Source organism: Tachyglossus aculeatus, chromosome 16, assembly GCF_015852505.1.
Source record: "Tachyglossus aculeatus isolate mTacAcu1 chromosome 16, mTacAcu1.pri, whole genome shotgun sequence".
Lineage (NCBI taxonomy): Eukaryota > Metazoa > Chordata > Mammalia > Monotremata > Tachyglossidae > Tachyglossus > Tachyglossus aculeatus.
The window spans coordinates 17,947,009-17,967,304 of NC_052081.1; the positions used below are offsets into that span (position 1 = coordinate 17,947,009).

At 42.6% G+C, this 20,296-nt stretch overlaps 1 protein-coding gene across 1 annotated transcript in view; it reads left to right on the forward strand.

Annotated features, from left to right (window-relative positions):
* CDC73 (cell division cycle 73) overlaps positions 1-16,947 on the forward strand; it is a 127,493-nt gene extending 110,546 nt beyond the window's left edge. Inside the window, exons 14-17 of the mRNA XM_038758425.1 lie at positions 7,538-7,699; positions 8,846-8,946; positions 13,387-13,528; positions 15,236-16,947. Coding sequence (XP_038614353.1) covers positions 7,538-7,699; positions 8,846-8,946; positions 13,387-13,528; positions 15,236-15,272 — 442 coding nt within the window. The 3' untranslated portion in view covers positions 15,273-16,947. The remainder of the gene's footprint in view (positions 1-7,537; positions 7,700-8,845; positions 8,947-13,386; positions 13,529-15,235) is intronic.
* Positions 16,948-20,296: the final 3,349 nt, after the last annotated feature.

The following is a 20,296-nucleotide window of genomic DNA, read 5'->3' on the forward strand; positions in this document are numbered from 1 at the left end:
CCCTGGCCTTAGATCGACTGTTGTAATGAAAGAAAAATTTTGCCTGAAGCTGCGTCTGAAGCAGCCTGGCTTAGTGGGTAGATCACGGGCCCGGGTTCTAATCCCGCCTCTGCCGCTTGTCTGCCCTGTGACCTTGGGTGAGTCGCTGCACCTCTCTGGGCCTCATCTGGAAAATGGGGATTAAGACTGGGAGCCCCACGTGGGACAGGGACTGGGTCCAACCTGATTAACTTGTATCTACCGCAGCGCTTACAAGAGTGCTTGGCACATAGTCAGCGCTTAACAAGTACCATAAATCTTATTGATCATTATTATTATTACCTCCTGAGAGCTTGGGGGTTGGGGTCCGGTGACAGCATCACTGCCTCGTGTCTGCTGCATCCTCAGGTGCACAACCAGTCTCGGCTGTCCTCTTCGCCCACCTCCCTCTGCCTCTTTCGGAGCAACTCTGAGCCCGGTAGGGTGGGTGACGGCGGGGAGGCGAGAAGGTCCCGAACCCGAGCGGTTCCCTCGCCAGCCTTCAAGGATCCCGGCAGATATCAGCCTGTACAAGCTCAGTTTTACGGGAGGGGCTTTTAATAACGGAGCCTCCCGCCGTCTGATTATTCCACCGAATTTGGGAAGCATTTTTATCTTCTCAAGTGCTTTCACATCAGCCATCCGACTCTGCCTTGACCCGTGACCGCTTAAGAGCTACTCGTGTGGCTCTCGGCAACTCTCTCTGGAAACGTAAGCAGCAGGCTTGTTTGGGGTTTTGGAGAGAAGACTCGACACATTTCTAAATTTAGATGATTTTCAGGCTCGGAGAACCGAAAAGTCAAAGTTGCAGAAGTGCCCGTGTTAGCTCATTGCGGGCAGGGAACGTGTGTGCCCACTGTTGTGTTACACAGAGCTCTGTACACATAAGCACTCGACAGATACCCTTGATGATGATATTGTTAGGGCAAAACGAGCAGCGATTATTCGTGACAACAGAACGTAATTTTTGCGGTGCCCGCAGTTCTCAAATTCTACCATACCACTTGCCTTATAAATACAGGAAACGGTAATCGAGCCGTGTTAAGCTCACTGTGGGCAGGGAACGTAACTACCAACTCTGTTTTGTCATACACTCATTCATTCAATCTTATTTATTGAGCGCTTACAGTGTGCGGAGCACTGTACTAACAATAATAATAATAATGATGATGGCATTTATTAAGCGCTTACTATGTGCAAAGCACTGTTCTAAGCGCTGGGGAGGTTACAAGGTAATCAGGTTGTCCCACTGGGGGCTCACAGTCTTAATCCCCATTTTACAGATGAGGGAACTGAGGCACAGAGAAGTGAAGTGACTTGCCCAAAGTCACACAGCTGACAATTGGCGGAGCCGGGATTTGAACCCATGACCTTTGACTCCAAAGCCCGGGCTCCTTCCACTGAGCCACGCTGCTTCTCTGAGTGTGTCAATCATATTTATTGAGTGCTTACTGTGTGCAGAGCACTGTACCAAGCGCTTGGGAAGTACAATTTGGCAACATATAGAGACAGTCCCTACCCAATAGTGGGCTCAAACGCTTAGCACAATGCTCTGCACACAGTAAAGCGCTCAACAGATACCATCGACAGATCGGTGTTTTAAAATGCATTTTACGACAGATGTCGTATTGCTAAAGATTGGGAACTTTTAATCGAACATTCCACCAAAAACCTGAAAGAATACCTAGTTGGGGGTGTGAGAAATCTAATCATTTTGACCCAACCTTAGAAATGGATGCGTTAATTTAAACGGAGGGTACCAGTTCCTTCCCGAAATTTATTTTATTGTGTGCCAATTTTAAGAATTTGGGGGATTGTGCATCAGAGAGCGTGTTTCTCTCTTACCTTCCAGAAGGTGTATCAGAAGTGGTTTTCACTACTGCTGTTTTTATTCTGTAATCCGTTTTCCACTTAAAAAGTGATTGCCGTTATCCTCGACTTAGCTCTCTCATTCCACCCGCGTATTCAGTCTGTTACCAAAGTCTGTCAGTTCTACCTTCACGACGTTGTTAAAATCTGCTCTTTCCTCTCCACGTCCAAACTGCTAGCATCCCGATCCAAGCACTTCATCAGTCGTATTTATTGAGCGCTTACTATTTGCAGAGCACTGTACTAAGCGCTTATACTTTCCTGCCTCATCTGCCCCCTCGCTGACCTCCTGGCCTCCCGTCTCTCCCCACTTTAGCCTGTACTTCACTCTGCTGCATGAATCATTTATCTTACTCTCTTGAGTACTTAGTGAAGTGCTCTACACATACCAAATACCATTCATTGATTGATTGGAAAATTACCAATAAACTGTAGCCCTACTTTTTACTTTTGCTAGCATTAGTGAGGAAAAGAAAGCAGTCGTTTACGATTGGGTTGAGTGTTATTCAAAAACCAGTCTTTGTCTCCCTTGTTCCCAGCTCTCTCCCCTCCTCTCACCTTCCCCCACACTCAGTTTTGAAAGCCCTTTAATTCCTCCGGAATAAAGGTGAAGTGTGGATCCCGTGATAACTAGGTCGCTGGTTTTTGTTGTTTTTTTTTTTGAAGCAAGTGCTGGTTTTGCCTAAAATGGAAAAAGTCTTATCTTAGTTACAGGATACACTAGGAATATTAAGGAGACCTTCATATAGAAAGCTGTCTGCCGTGAATTGCTACCGTCTGTCTTCCTTAATGGGAAATCTCACTGCCATGCCACCTAAGCGCTCAAGTACTCACAATTCCCTATAGCATTTATGTACGTATTTTTATTCTCTTCTGTTTTCTCCTCCCTGTAATTTATTTTAGGGTCCACCTCCCCCACAATATGTTAAATTCCTTGGGGGTAGGGATCGTGTGTATTAATGCTAGTGTTCTCAGTGCCCAGAAAAGGTCCTCAGTCAATGCTATTGATGGCCTGATTAGTTGCTCCAAAATTTTCCTTTTACTCAAACTTAACCTGTGCGAGATCTGCCTCGTGCAACAGCAGGAGCCAATCGGTGGGATTTATTGAGTGCTCACTATGTGCAGAGCACTGTACTAAGTGCTTGGGAGAGGACGGTACAGCGAGGTCGTAGAGACGCTCCACGCCCACAATGAGTGGAGAACCACTGATATAAATAAATCATTTACAGATACGTACCCAAGTGCTGTGGGGCAGAGGGTGGGGTAATGATAATAATTCTGGTACTTACTACATGCCAAGCACTGTTCGAAGCACTGGCGTCGATCCAAGTTAATCAGATTGGACACAGTCCCTGTCCCACATGGGGCTCACAGTCTTAATCCCCATTTTACAGAGGGGGTAACTGAGGCCCAGAGAAGTGAATCCTTCTGACTCTCTAGCTGATGCTGTGTCCACTAGGCCATGCCTCGTCTAATTTGGTGATTACCAAGTGCCCAAAGGGTATAGATCCAAGCGTATAGACAACACAGAAAGGAGGAGTCAGGGAAAAGAAGGTTTAATTGGGGAGGGCTGCCTATTTTTTATTATTATTTATTATTATTATTATTATCATTATTATTATGGCATTTGTTAAGTGCTTAGTGTGTGCCAGGCACTGTACTAAGCACTGGGGTAAATAATAATAATGATGGCATTTATTAAGCGCTTACTATCTGCCAAGCAATGTTCGAAGCGCTGAGGGGGGATACAGGGTGATCGGGTTGTCCCACGGCGGGCTCACAGTCTTCATCCCCATTTTACAGATGAAGTAACTGAGGCCCAGAGAAGTTAAGTGACTTGCCTAAAGTCACACAGCTGACAATTGGCGGAGCGGAGATTTGAACCCATGACCTCCGACTCCAAAACCCGGGCTCTTTCCACTGAACCACGCTGCTTCTCTGGTTAGACACAGTCCACGTCCCACAAGGCACTCGTAGTCTTAACCTCGAGTCTTTAAATAATAATAATGGCATTTATTAAGCGCTTACTATGTGCTAAGCACTGAGTCAGCAGGAGGTAGCGGCATTAGTTTCCCTAAAAGTTACCCCTCAAATCTGTGATTCAGTGATGAGAGGTAGTATATTGCTCCAGTTTCTGTGCTTCTATTAGTTAGAATTTTCTCAAATTATCAGTCGGTCGATCAGATTATGCTATTGAGTTTTCAAATTAATTTTAAGGTGGCATTCATGAAAGTAAACGTGAGACCAAAAGATATTCTGATTTTATTTCCAAATTGGTGTTCTTGGAAATGATCACTGGTGACTGTAGGTGAGTCACTGGTTTTATAAGGTTATTTTGAAGGACTTTGCATTCAAAATGAAAAAGTAACAATAGTGCATGTAGTATAGTTTGTAACTCAATTCTTAATGTTTCCTGTTTTAAAATGAATGATGTTTCATTTATTGGGGATAAATTCATTCATTCATTCATTCAATCATATTTATTGACCGCGTACTGTGTGCAGAGCACTGTACTAAGCGCTTGGGAAGTCCAAGTTGGCAACATATAGAGACGGTCCCTATCCAACAGTGGGCTCACAGTCTAGAAGGGGGAGACAGAGAACAAAACAAAGCATATGAACAAAATAAAATAAATAGAATAAATATGTACAAGTAAAATAAATAAATAAAATAGATAAATAAATAAATAGATTAATAAATACGTACAAACATATATACCTATACATATATATAAATGAAAAAAGGATTTCCCACAGCTAGGTCATCATTATCATCATCATCATCAATCGTATTTATTGAGCGCTTACTGTGTGCAGAGCACTGTACTAAGCGCTTGGGAAGTCCAAGTTGGCAACATGTAGAGACGGTCCCCACCCAACAGTGGGCTCACAGTCTAGAAGGGGGAGACAGAGAACAAAACAAAACATATTAACAAAATAAAATAAATAGAATAAATATGTACAAGTAAACTAAATAAAATAAATAAATAAATAGATTAATAAATACGCACAAACATATTTACCTATATATATATATATATATAGAGAGAGAGAGAGAGAGAGAGAGAGATATAGATATATAGATATATGTATAAATGAAAAAAGGATTTCCCACAGCCAGGTCAGTCGAAGTCTAGATGAAGATGAGGTATTCGTTAATCATATTTATTAAGCACTTACTCTGCGCAGAGCACTGCACTACATACCAGTACTCTGGCTACCTCAGAGTACCAGAACTGTGTAGAGTAGATTTTTGAATCATGCATCAATTAGTTGCAAACTTTGAAATAACTTTGAAATACCCTCCGTGTGGTATTTGTCATTGTTCGACTCTACTTGGTTCAGGGAGAGAATATTATATTTTCGCATCAGAATTACTTTCCGCTCCAGTCACCGTAATCTACATTTGAGTCGTATGAGGAGGAGCCAACTCGGTCGTATGGTTCCCTCCCGAGCACCTAGTACAGTGCTCCGTCCACAGGAAGTGCTCAATAAATCCCATCGAGTGATTGGTTCAAATTGGTTAAAAAGTGAACAAAAATTTTCAAAGTATGTCTGTGAATGAGTTGCAGTGGGATTGAAGAGACTTCACGTTGTTCCGTGGCTCCACCCTGAAGTGCTGGGTTCGCTGGAAAAGGCTTGTATTTTTTTTTAGAAGTCACTTATTTTATCAGGAAAGAAAAGACAGTACAGGGTCACGTGAGCAGTTTATGAAAGCAAGTGTTATTTTTTTTGAGGGGGGGTGTTTCTTGTTTTTTAGAATAACGATCGTCATGATAATAATAATAATAATTACAGAAGTGCTTACTGTGTGCCAGGCACTGAACTAAACGCTGGCTGGAAACAAGGTAATCAGATTGGACGCAGTCCCTGTCGCACATGGGGCTCACAGTCTTGATCCCCATTTTCCAGATGAGGTAACTGAGGTACGGAGAAATGAATTTGACCTGCCCAAGGTCACACAGCAGACATGCGGCAGAGCCGGGATTAGAACCCCGTGCTCTATCTATCTATTTATCTATCTATCTATCTATCTATCTATCTATCTATCTATCCATCTATCTATCTAATCTATCTGCCAGGCCATGCTGCTTCTCATAAAAGCTCTTAGAAGCTTTTAGATTTGAGGGAGAAAGGTATGAATAAAAGCATTCATTTTGTTTGTGTTTGGACTGTAATTCATCAAATCTGTCTGGGTAAAACAGAAAGAGATAGCGGGTTTGAACTTTCCTGTGAGAAATGCTGTTTAGGAAAACCGTAAGGAATTAACTGCAGATTCCAGAACTCTGACTATGTTTGATGGAGTTTAAATGTCTCTTGGCTTCAGTTTTTAATCAGCCCACCAAGTGTACATGTGATTGTGTAAGTAAAAGCTATGTATGCATCTTACTACTGTGGAGCTGAATTAGGTTCTCCGTGAATATTTATTTAAGCCCTGTCAATTTAAATGCTGTCGTAATGGCAAAGCAACACTTCTCTGGTTGTTACAGAGGCCTATGTTGAAAGATTTCCGTGTCAAATGGAAGAATTTAGCGGTCATGCTTTTTATAGAATGATAAATATTTCTTCTGCCTGTTATACTTTCTTTTAAGAAATTCTTTCCGTGTTAATTTCACAATCCAGAAACTCAACCGACATCATAGTATATGGCGTTGTAGCCTGAGTGCTTTGAAAATGTTCAAATTTTGACAGAAGACAGTAAGATTTATAATGTGTGTGGAGCAGGGGAATTGACGAAATAGAGCTTTGAAGCCGTGGTTCTCTGACAATATAGGCTATCGCAAAATTTGTCTCAGAGTATGAATTTGTTAAAATTCTGTTGGGTACACACATCAAGAATCCCAAGGAAAACAAAAAAAAACCCAATGCTTACCCAAACTCACAGGTGAGAGAAAAGATTAGTTTCTTCTAGGAAGTGGAGCTTACTAATAACAACAGTAATAATAATAATAGTAGTGATTGTATTTTTTAAGTGTTCACTGTATGATAAGCATCAGAATAAGTCCTAGGGTAGATACAAGATAGAAATCAGATCTAGCCTATTCCTCATGGGACTCCCAGCCTAAGGGGAGGGGGAGCAGGCATTTCATTCCCATTTTACAGGTGAGGAAACTGAGGCACAGATCAGTTAAATGACTTGCTCAAGATCGCACAGCAGCCGAGTGGCATAGAGCTGAGATAGAACCCAGGTCCTCTAACGCCCAGGCCTCCCACTGCCACAGTGATGAAGTGATGAAGTATGAAGAATTGTAAACTGCTGCCATCACTTCTACTTCCTTCTTCGTAGAAGAAATGAGTTAAATGTAAAAGTAGCCAGGATGGATAGCTTATACACTCTCAGTCTAACAGCTATCATTACTTATTAAGCGCATTGTTGAGCAAACTCACTGACATTAAAATCTGGGGGTAATCTTGTCAACTACCTCGATAAGAAGCAAATGTTACATGAAATCTAAGACTAGGGGTCTTGCTCACTTCCATACCTTTTTACCTTGGCTAATATGAAAAACGTGTCTTCCGGTTCGAGTTAAGAACCAATAGACCCGAATCAACGTTTTGAGCCTGCGTTTTTTTTTAACCGGTAGACGATCTGTCTCCGTAATTCCGTGGGTGACTGAGTAATACGGGTTGCTTTTTTATTCTCCCTGAAGGTTTGTCCCCTCGGATGAAAAGAAAAAGCAAGGGTGCCAACGAGAAAATGAAACGCTAATCCAGAGACGGAAGGACCAGGTGCAGCCAGGAGGCACTGCCATTAGCGTCACCGTTCCTTACCGAGTGGTAGATCAGCCCCTGAAGCTTATGCCCCAAGACTGGTAGGTCGCTCTGCGTTTTGAAGCGTTTCATTTCTCTCTTAAGTCGGGTTTCAAGTAAAATCCACGGGTGTGAAGTTTGGTCACCGCCTCGAAGCCGCAGACGATCCGAGATGGGTCTGCGAAACGTGCGGGGATGTGGCAACGGTCTAGCGTTCATCCAGCCGTCTGCATTCAAGAGTTCCTATATATCTGGTACTCTAAAAGTCCTTAAACGAGAAGAAGTAGCGATTATGGCGAACAACTGCAGACACAGTTGTTTAAAGACCAGAAAAAAAAAGATTTGTAACAGTAAAATTCTTCTTGTCGTTCGTATTATTGTGTTTCAATGCTCACTGTGTGTATCAAAGCACTGGGGTGGATCCAAGTTAATCAGTTCGGACACAGTCCCTGTCCCACAGTGGGGCTCGTGGTCTAAGTAGGAGGGAGAACAGGTATTGAATCCCCATTTCACAGCTGAGGAAACCGAGGCACAGAGAAGTTAGCGACTTACTTGCCCATGGTCAATATAGGGCTTGGGAATTTTCAAAAAGATCGTCATTTAATTAGAAGATAGACTCGACTCTTGCTCTAAAAATGGGGACTAGGATGTTCACGTTTTGATTTTCACAGTATTTCACAGCGACTCAAAAAATTAGAAGTACCCTCTGATAATCTTAGAGATCGTAGGCCGGATCTTAAAATGCCGATTTCAACGGTTTAGAAATTTAAGCACACTGAAATAAAAAATGAAATGTTGCGAAGCATGCATTATTACACTTTATTTAAAGGCTTATGGGAAGACTTCTCACTGAAAATAAGTAACACTTTGACTTGAGGTAAAATTTGAAATTGATTTGCAATTAAAGAAAAGGACAGAGATAGAAGGCCAGAAGGATCATTGCCAAAAATAGTTTAGCACGTATTTATTCTGAAAGGACTTAAAAGTGCCGAAGCGGCGTGAGTATAGCAGTCATTTAATGCTCTGTAATGGTGACATTATAAAGAGAAATTATGCTAATGTCCCCCGCCTCACGGTACTGTTGACAGCGGGCTGTGTCACTTGAATAATTAGAAAACTTTTTCTTCCTCGGGGATTCGTGGTGACTAAAAACGTACGGTCTTTGATTTGAGCCCGTGTTTGTTGTTTTCCTTCTCTTGTCCGTGTAGGGATCGTGTGGTGGCTGTTTTTGTACAGGGTCCCGCTTGGCAGTTTAAGGGCTGGCCATGGTTGTTGCCCGATGGATCGCCTGTTGATATCTTTGCAAAAAGTAAGCTTCTAATACCACCCTCCCGCCCCTCCCCAAGTCTCTCGTACCAAAAGAGGACTCAAGAATCCCTTGAGGGTGGACAATAATCGGGGCCTTCGGTCACGCGCTTACTGTGGGCCAAGCATCAGGTCCCCCATTGGGCTCACACTCTGAGTAGGAGGGAGAACAGGCATTGACGCCCCGTTTTGCAGATGAGGGAACAGAGGAAGTCAAGTGACTTGTCCAAGGTCACACGGCAGGTAAGTGGCAGAGCCGGGATTAAAACCCAGGTCCTGGGACTCTCAGGCCCGGGCTCTCTTCTATAGGTCACACTGCTTCTCTCACGCTTTACGTTCGTTCCAGCCGCTCCTCAAGCGTATTTTAAGAAGATCAGGGATGTACGAAGAGCCTGGGTCTTTTATAAAAAATAAACAAAACGTAACTAGGGTTTCGTATTTTTATCTTGGCACCGGTGATTATCGAGTATGAAGTCTTGCTGAGCAAAAGCACCTTTAAATCAACTCAAAATGCCAGCCCTAGCTAAAGTTGTTGGTCAAGTCTAGTTCCTGGACTCCAGTGGCTGGGTAACCAGGCTCGTTTCTGTCTTGTTTACTGAAGCTGAGATTTGGTTCCTGTAGATGGAAATATTGTCAAAGAAGCTGATTGCCGTCGAATTTTTGAAAGTATGTCGGGAATCAATACCAGGAAAGTAAATCTGGGATTAGTTCTATTCCGATAACACTGACGTTTTCCCCCACGTCACCCAAGTCCTGCAAAATGGCTATATTTTAAAAATACTCTACGACTCGAGCCCTAGTGTTTCCTGTTGGTTCATTCCTTTGGGGCTTGTCTCCCCCATTAGATTGTAAACTCTTTATAGGCAGAGATGTAGCTTTCTCCTTTTATTGGATTCTCCCAGGTGCTTAGAGCAATAAGATCAAACCCATCAGTGGTGTTTCCTGGGGGATTTCTGGGTGCAGAGAGCACCGTACTTAAGCATTTGACAGAGTATGGTACAAGGGAGTTGGTAGACACATTCCCCACCCCCAAGGACCTTACAATCTAGAGGGAGAGATGGACATTGCAATTAATTGTAGATAGGGGATTGCACTCTATTGATTTCTCCCGGGTGCTTAGGACAGTGCTCTATCCATAGTAGATTCTCATTAAATACCATTCCCTGAGTGATTTTCAAACGCATTACTGATTTTTAAAATGCATTTAATTCATCCGTGTGTAGACATTTTGAATAATTCCTAGTTCCAGTTTCGTTTGTTTAAGCTGATGTGGAGCAGCATCTTTCTTAGCTGTGCCATATGGACACGACTTCCAAAATTTTCAGATTTTTTTTCCCATTTTTAATCACTATTCACTTATTGGCACGCATACCGTAACATGTCAGTGCGCTTTTATTAAATTTGAAGTTGACTGAAAATGGAGTGGACTTCTGCTTAATGTTCCATTGGGCATTCGTACTTTTCCCTGAAAATGTAATATAACTCTCTCGCGTGTTTGTTTAAAATGCACTGACATAACAAAAAAGAGTGTTTTCAAAAGAGTATTTTTTTAATCCCACAACAGAGACAATTTTCACAGCATGCAAGGCGTAGATATATTCCAAGGCCATCTCCGTAGCAAGATTTTTGTTTTAAAGTGCCTTCAAAAATCTCTAATATTGAGCATCACTAAATCAGTGTAAATCCAACCAGCTGTGAAACCCCTACCCAAAGAAAGAGATTTCAAATAAGCCAAAGGTAATATCCATTCGAAGGTTAAAGAGGTTTCATTTACATTCCAAATACTCTAATCAATCAATAGTGATTATTGAGCACCATTAAGTGCAAAGCACATAAGAGTTTGAAGAGCACAGTTGAATTAAAACACGATCTGTCGCCTAAAGGAGCCTTCAGTTTAGTGTGCGATCTGTTTCTGAAAGATTCAAAAAATTGCTTAACCCAACTCACACTGGGTTTACTCACGAATGTCAGAGCGTGTTATTTAAGAAGTGGAAAATCAGACCAGTTGTAGGTCATTATTAACCATTTCTGTACTATCACAAGTAGTAGAATAGCCACCTAATTAGCTCTAATTCCTGTCATCACCATCAACGCCTCAGAGCCATGATCTTTCTCCGGAACACCTCCCATTCTAAAAACTGATCAACTTCAGCTTAGCCAGTCCATGCTTTTAGTTGTAGCCTAAGGGGCTAGTGATGCCTTTTGTTTCAGCAAATGAATATTCCTGCATTTCTGTCTCAGCGCTTAGAACAGTGCTCTGCATATAGTAAGCGCTTAATAAATGCCATCATTATTATTATTATCTCCCCTCCCAGTCCCACAACACTTATGCACATATCCGTAATTTATTTATATTGCTGTCTGCCTCCCCCTCTAGACCGTAAGCTCTGTTGTGGGCAGGGAATGAATGTGTCTGTTATATTGCTATATTGTTCTCTCCCAAGCGCCTAGTACAGGGCTCTGCACACGGTAAACGCTCAGTAGATACGATTGATCAATCGATCGTGCCCAGGCACACGCGTACGCTCTCTCTCCCTGTGTCTCTGTCTCCTTCCTCCCTTTCTTTTTTCGCCCCTACTTCTATTTCATCCCCACTTCCCCCGTGCTCCAGCTAGGCTTCCTCTCTTATCCCCTGTTCTCTTTTTGCGTCCTTGCTGGGCGAAGGGGAATGAGATCATCATCATCAATCGTATTTATTGAGCGCTTATTATGTGCAGAGCACTGTACTAAGCGCTTGGGAAGTACAAATTGGCAACATATAGAGACAGTCCCTACCCAACAGTGGGCTCACAGTCTAAAAGGGGGAGACAGAGAACAAAACCAAACATACCAACAAAATAAAATAAATAGAATAGATGTGTACAAATAAAATAAATAAATAAATAAATAGAGATCAAAGATCAAGGCAAGTACCACCTGTAGAAATAGTTTATGAAGCTCAACACCCGGACTGGGGAGAAAGATCAGCAGCCCTGATGTTCATTGGGTTGCTCGCCCTCTCTGCTGCAAGAGTTTATTCATTCGCTAGGCGATCTATAAGGGAATCGCGGCTTCCGAAGTTGGAGAGAGGAGACGGCATTTATGTGGAGTCCAACCTTACTTTTTAACCAGGAAGGAGACCTTCGCCTTAGGTCGGTTTTAGTATTAGCCGTGCAGTTACTAGTACTGTCACGCACTTAGCGGATACCAAGTAAAACACATTTTAAGGTATAAAACATTTAATTTTAAACCTTGAAGTATCTTAAATACGGATGGCACGTAACTCTCCCATCACACTTGATAAGTATCCCCATCTTCTTGGTCTCTGAAGCCGGCCAACAACCTTGGTGTATTATCCTCAACTCCTCGCTTTCAGTCTGACACCGATTCCTGTCAGTCGTTCCCCTACATTTTCCAGATCCGCCCCATCCCAGCGGCCACCACCCTGGTCCAGGAGCTTGCCGTACCGTTAGCCTAGACCGTTACTGCGTTAGCCCCCTTACAGGTGTCCCCGCCTCCAGCCCCTGCCCCTTTCCAGCCTGTACTTAACTCTGCGGCTCGAACTGTCTTTCTAAATGTCATTCCGCACACGTGTCTCCGAGCCCGCAAAACCGTTAATGGTTTTACCGTTCTCCTTATCGCCCAGAAATCAACTGACCAGTAACTCTGACACACCTTCTGCCCCCTCCTTCTTTACTTGTCCTCTCTTCTCCTCCCCTCCGGATCGTACTCTCAGTTCCTTCCAAGCCCACCCATTTAACCCCGGCCTTTTAACCGACTCTTCCCTTCTAGTCCGTGGCTCACCCCGCCCCAGCCTGGAATTCCCTTCCTGTTCAAATCTGACACAGCTCAATACTCCCTACCTTCAAGCCCCTTCTGAAATCTCACCTTCCCTGATTGATTTTTCGTTTCCCAGGTCACAGCTTCTCAAATATGGAACACTTTTGTGTATACCGATTTTTTTTCCTCCTGTCTGTAGATTTTGGGGGCATGTCTCCCCTGTTAGGTTATAAGCACTTTAAAGGCAGAGATTTCGTCGTCTGTCTTTATTGTAATCTCCCACTCGCCTACTTCAACAAATGCTATTGATGGTAGTACTTCTTATCATCATCATCAATCGTATTTATTGAGCGCTTACTGTGTGCACAGCACTGTATTAAGCGCTTGGGAAGTACAAGTTGGCAACATATAGAGACAGTCCCTACCCAACAGTTGGCTCACAGTCTAAAAGCTTCCTACTATAAAAGCTTGCTTCAAATCAAGATGTTACTGTTGTTCTTATTGTCAGCTTTGGCAAAGAAAAGTAGCCTTTCTGTAGAATTGTTGCATAAACCATTTCACTAACACTGTTATTTTCGGTTCGGTCTGTTTCACTCTGTATTTCATCTTTGAGCAGTTTTGTTTTTCGTGGAGAAATTAATCGCAAATCCTGCAAAATGTGTCTTTTATTGTTTTCCCCCTAAAGTTAAAGCGTTTCACCTCAAATACGATGAAGTGCGTCTCGATCCAAACGTACAGAAATGGGACGTAACAGTATTAGAACTGAGCTACCACAAACGACATTTGGACAGGCCCGTGTTCTTGCGTTTTTGGGAAACATTGGACAGGTAATTGTTATCTTAGAAAATGTTTTGAAGGTACGGGGAGGCGGAATGGAAGGTGATCCAACAACTCCCCCGAATGATCCCAAGGACTGGGGGTCAGGTGATTCCTTAATGACTCGGGAATGATAGCGAGGGATTCCTCACCGGCCTGGGCCTCTGATGCACACTTGGATGGCGAGACCCCAATCCCAGATGGAAGTGTGGCGGCCGAAATACCACCGCGTACAATCAGATTTTTTTTCCTGTGATATTTGTCCAGCGCTTACCGTGTGCCAGGCACTGTTGTAAAGTGCTGAGGTGTAGATGATGATGATGATGATGGCATTTATTAAGTGCTTACTATGTGCAAAGCACTGTTCTAAGGGCTGGGGAGGTTACAAAGTGATCAGGTTGTCCCACGGGAGCTCACGTTCAGTCCCCATTTTACAGATAAGGTAACTGAGGCCCAGAGAAGTGAAGTGACTTGCCCAAGGCCACACAGCTGACGATTGGCGGCGCCTGGATTTGAACCCATGACCTCTGACTCCAAAGCCCAGGCTCATTCCACCGAGCCACGCTGCTTCTCTTAGATGTCAGGCAGTCAGGTCGGACCTAGTCCGTGTTCCACCTGAGGCTCCCAGTCTTAATCCCCATTTTACAGATGAGGTGACTGAGGCTCAGAGAAGCTAAGGCCCAGGTGGTACAGCTGACGGCTGGATCTGGTGCCAGCGGCTTTGACTGCGTACCAGAGGCCTTTCTTCCCCCCGGGGCAAGTCCTGGCCACACATTCTGAGGGATTCTGAGAGAGATCAAAGATAGTGGGGAGGCCACGTGCCGTGGTGACAGTTGTTCGGCTACGGCTGCCGTTTCGACTACACTGTAAGCTCATCGCGGGCGGGGGATGTGTCCGCTTCTTGGTGGAGAAGCAGCGTGGCTCAGTGGAAAGAGCACGGGCTTTGGAGTCAGAGGTCATGGGTTCAAATCCCGCTCCACCAACAGTTAGGTGTGTGACTTTGAGCAAATCACTTCACTTCTCTGTGCCTCAGTTCCCTCATCTGTAAAATGGGGGCTCAAACTGTGAGCCCCCCATGGGACAACCTGATCACCTTGTAGCCTCCCCAGCGCTTAGAACGGTGCTTTGCACACAGTAAGCGCTTAACAAATACCATTATTATTATTATTATTATATGGTACTCTCCCAAGTGTTTAGTGCTCTGCACATAGCTCTCAATGAGTCCAATTAAATGAATGATCGAATGCCTCCTTTCTCATATCCGAGGCCAGTGTATATGGGAGTCCGGGTCGGCCGGGGGACGCGGTGGGGTGATGAGAAGAAGGTATTTAAGGTTGTGTAGGGTTCACGGGCCACTCCGTAATTGGCGGGAAGATCCCAGCCAGGCAGAATGTCTACCCTTAATGGATCGGCCGAGACTGAGGGGGGCTGATGTGTTTTGTACCCATTTTGACCCAACGTCAAACCATCCTTGGCGGCGTTTAGGTTCACCCGTATGTAGGCCAGCCACCGAGACCTCCCCACCCTCAGCTGTAACCCTAGAAACTATGTCAGGAGTACGATAGCTCTAGACTCCCGACTGCCGTGTCCATCCTCGACTCTGGAAGATCGCGGGCGGGTCGTATTTTATGGACCGGTGCTCTTCTGTGTCACATTTCTAGACGGAAATGTGACGCTTGTTCGACTGATGTGATTTTTTTTTCCCGATTATTCTGTAGGTACATGGTAAAGCATAAATCCCATTTGAGATTCTGAAATGGCTGCCGTTTTGTTACCTGGAAGAATGAAGAAGAATGGAAGTGCTCCAGTCGGGAGACGAGCGCTCTTGATTTACGCATTCGTCAAGAACTTTGTGAATGAAGAAGGTCACAATTAATCTTTTTTCTAAGACCTCGTTTGATGCTTCGAGCTTTGGCAAGCTCACCCCTGTCGTCGTCATAAGCAAAGATTTTGCTTACAACTATTTTTTTAAATAATATTAGCCTTCTTAGTCTGCAATGGAAATTGTATATTTTGATAGCAGTTCCCCCCTCCCCCCCCGAATTGGTTAAGTTAGCCACACCTTGGAAAAAAATTTTTTTTTTCTCTATTAGACTACAAATGCAGGATACAAATGTGTGTATATATAGATGTTACGAGGCCTTCTAAGCCACTTTGCTTCTGATTTTTCTGGTTTTCTTCGCTCCATTGTTTCACTTATGAAAATACTATGTTGTGAATGAAATTAAATTTTAGTCTCAAGGACTTGCAAAGCAGAGTGAAGCGGCTGTTTTGAATGACTTGAAAATGTCAACCTGTAAAAGTTCTCTATTTTCTGGTTTTGCTTTAAAAGGTGACGAAAGATCAGAGCCAACGCAGATGAAAATATTCGGTTTATGAAACCATCTTCACGTATGACAAAATTGAATTAATATCCGTTTTTCTGGGGACTTTTGGCGATTTAAATTTTTGTATTATTAGATATGGTGCCTTTCCCATCGAAGAATTTACCAGCGTGTAGATTCAAGCTGAAGAGGTTGAGAAAACATTTTATTTTGTGAAGCCCAGTGATTGCAGGGGAGGGAAAGGACATCAGAGTGTGCCAGCCATAGAGACACTGCATCAGTTAACCATAATTTTTCTCAGAAAGGGTGCAGGTATTTTCAATCCCTTGTTTTTAAAAATATTGGTTTAATCGGTGCTCCTCAACTTCTTGGATTTTCCGCACTATTGACATCAAGTAAACTTCTCCCAGGCAACAGAGAATACATTTGCTTAATCAAGAATATGATCAGAACTAAGGCCAAGAGCCCTGCTATTTTTGTTTTTTCGTTCACTTTTCCTGGTCTGAAATGGATATAAATCGTATCCATTTGCATTCTGGGGCATAAGCGCATTTTCTCAGATTTTAACTTACACGTTAGACATAATTCTGCATGAATTTTGTTTTGATTCCGCATCAATTTGTAATCTCTTCTTTATAAAATATTGCTAGGTCTTTCTTTCTTTAAGTTCCCCAGTTATCTTTCTGGAGCTAGAATGACTTTTTCTTATTTAGGATTTTCATCCATACGTGCTCCTCTTTGAAATACCAGTCTAGGGTAGGCTTACGATTCCGTTTGATTTTATTTTTAAATTACAAGCATCCTCACCAAAGTTGGGGGAATGAAAACGATGCCATCAACATTGTAGTCACAGAAACTTTGGAATTGCATTTTCAAAGATGATTCTTATGTGTTTTGAGAAATTTCTTGTATTTAAGAAGCTTGGGTTGATTTTTTTTTTCTCCTTCTTCCCCAAGTACCTCAGTATTTTTTACATAACCCAGAATTTCCCAGTATAGATATATTTTCTTAATCTTGAGGAATAATTACGGATGATTTATAATTTCGCCATGATAAATGCGCGTTGCTTGGAAAGAAATCATTCAAGCTGGAGGTTTAAAAGCCTATGATAAGGCAGGCCAAAGGCGGTATTTCCGTGGCTGTGGAAACTTAAACATTTAAAGGGGAAGGGTATGGGCCGAGTTGTGTGGGTGGGAAACGGTGAAAAATAGCTAATGTGGCCGTGTTTACAAAAACTGCTTCGAGTGGCCACCGGCAGCTTTTTCCCTTAAAGATTTTGAGTCGGTGTAACACAACCTTTTTGCTCCACGAATTTAAATGCATCCGTTGCGCAGCGAAAATTTTAGCACCACTCACGCAGAAATGTGCCTCCAATTGTGCACCGTGTATATTTAAGCACAGGTTTCTCCAGTGTGCGTAAGAAGCATTAGAAAAAATGAAAATGATGATATTTTTGTGGGCTTAGCCAAGACCCAGCACACCTGGGTCTCTCGGAGTTTTTATTTTCAGCCCGGTGCGGGAATTAAGCCCAACAGAATTAACTCCGTACATTAGCACCTCCGTTTATCCTGTCTCCGTCCCTTCAGTCGTCTTTTTAGCCAGTGCATCCTCAGCGTAACGACAGTCAATATTTACCGTTTTGTCTTGGCGCCTTCTTCACAGCCAGATGATTCAGACGGCAGAAAAACATTTGGGATGTGAAGCGTCTGGATAATCAAGACCAAAGTGTATTTCGGGTAGTTGAATTACCCCGATAAGTTCTTCTTGTAATCACGCCCTTGGAGCGTGGACGTTGGTTTCAGAATTTTAGTGAATGAAGAAGCGTTTAAAGAGAAATATGAATTAATTCACCTTTGCCTGGGAAGTCCAGTGCCCGCGTTCCATTTTTCAGAGTTCCCTCTGCTGAATTTTGTCATCGGGAGAAGCGATCCCAAAAACTGGACACCGTATTCGAGAATTGTATTTCTCTTTTCCTTGTTAATTTCTTTTCGCCCCCAATTCCCGTCTTTGTCGAGGCTGGCCGAGGCGTTCAGCGTCACCTTCAATTCGGTCATATTTATTGAGCGCTTACCGCGTGCAAAGCACTGTACTAAGCGCTTGGGAGAGTACAGTACGACTCGATGGCATAACCGTTTCCCCGTACCTTGAGGCTGATTTAGTATTGAAGGAATCATTTTATTGTTTAATATTTAAACACTGTTTAATATCTGTTTTTGTTGTTAAACTAGTATTAAAGCTGGATGGAAATGAGACTAGTTTGGGACGCACATACTTCTGGTAAACAAATGCTGGAGTTTGGGTTTTTTTTTTTTCCAGGAAACTGTTGGTAATCGCAACTTAGAAGTTAATTTCCGAGGGATAACTTCTTGAATCTTCACGTGGAAGAATAGCAGAGACCTCTTTTTAAAATGAACAAGGAGGTAATTTTTTACTAGACTCGCATATTGAAAAGGTAGAAATGACTCCTTTAGTTACGAGGGATGTTGCAGGGATTTATTTTTAATGAACTCATTTTGTGACCCACAAGTGATCTTAGGCAGCAAAATCTTTTTAAAAATTACTTTCTGATACTGTAAATGATTACCTTTTTATATTCAAACTAAAGATTAACGTGACGTTGAAAGCATCCTATAGGCATCGTGTTTGTAAAGTGTTCCTATACGGTGAAAATTCTGGCGTGGTGCTCTATCAGATAAATACTTATCTGAATGTCAAATTTGTGTTTAGCGTTTTGGAACTTAATCCGCATATAAAACATTATGGACTTCTCGTCTCGTCCGAAGCTACCAACAGAACAAGTCGGATTGTTACAGTTTCCCATTTTACAAACTTTGGTCTGGTCACAATTAACGGCTTAGATTGTGGTTCTAAAATTTAACGTTTTGAGGTCGTGTTCATTTTAATGCATAAGTTATAACCGATGCCAAGTTCTTTATTAAAAGGAACGTGTTCATGAAAAATTAAAAATCCCAGCCTGAAGAAACTGTTGGCTTATCAGGTTAAAGTTCGTGTAGAATGCTAGAAGAAGTCACCTGTCAAATAATAAGTGCCATAAAAATTTTCTTGGAAGAAATACGGATAACGGGCTGATATTTTAAATGCGGGGGGCGGGGGGGGGGGGAGCGGCAAAGTCACGAGAAAAAAAATGAGGCATCAATTTTTGGCTTCAGATATTCCCTTATAAATTCCAACTGTGTTTTCCACTTGGCTTGCAGTCATCTTTTCCTGATTGCCTCTACCATTATAACTGAATAAAGTTTGGGAAGAAATCACATAGCGGAGCTTAAAAGGAAGTGGAACGCGTGAAACAAAATATCACATTTCCTTACGTCATTTGCCCCATCCTGATTTTTGAGGAGGAAATGAAAGAGTGTTTTTCGTACCCTCTTTCCTGCCTCTTCCCTCTCTCTCCTTTCTTCCTTTTTCACTAGGAAGCAGAGTTGATTATTTTAACTCTGTCCCAGTGCTTAGTAGAGTGGGCACATAGTAAGCACTTAACAAATATCACAATTATGAGGTTTTCTTCCCCCTCGTTTTTCTTCTTCCCCTTATTGAATGACTTAATTCTTCTGTGACCCACACAATACTCCCACCTTTGTTTTGATCTTAGGAAAATTATGCAAAGATGGGGAAATTATATGAGTAAATTCCACATCTGCCTTTTCACTGGCTAATCTGAGTCAGCATATTTAACTCTGAAATTCTGGGTCTGGCGTGTACTTCCAGTTCAATTTTCCAGATATTAGGAAGGAGCTTCTACTCCTAAACTTGAAAAGAAAATGGAGCGTATATTTAGAGAAATCTCTTCTAGACTGTGAGCCCACTGTTGGGTAGGGACCGTCTCTGTATGTTGCCAACTTGTACTTCCCAAGCGCTTAGTACAGTGCTCTGCACACAGTAAGCGCTCGATAAATACGATCGAATGAATGAATGAATGACTATGGTGACATTTAGTAAGGAATAATAGGTGGAAACAAGTACTCATAAACCATAATTTCAGATGAGTTAGCTGATGGGGTTTATATATTAAAAACTGGGATTATGTGGGTGTCAGGTTTTAAAATGAGTGCAAATCCAAATAAGCACTGAGTAGCTAAAGTAGTGGATTAAGACCAGTTACACTGCTGAAACTAAAATGGGTGGCTATGTAATAATCCCAAGAAATTGATCACTATTTATTTTATTTTGTTAGTATGTTTGGTTTTGTTCTCCGTCTCCCCCTTTTAGACTGTGAGCCCACTGTTGGGTAGGGACCGTCTCTATACGTGGCCAACTTGTACTTCCCAAGCGCTTAGTACAGTGCTCTGCACACAGTAAGCGCTCAATAAATACGATTGATTGATTGATTGTCCTTCCGTTTTCAAAATTCCATTTCCGTTTACCTCAGATGGAATCTGAAAGCCATTTAAATCGGAAGTTTGATTATAGTACTTGCATATTCTGCGGCTCACGTAC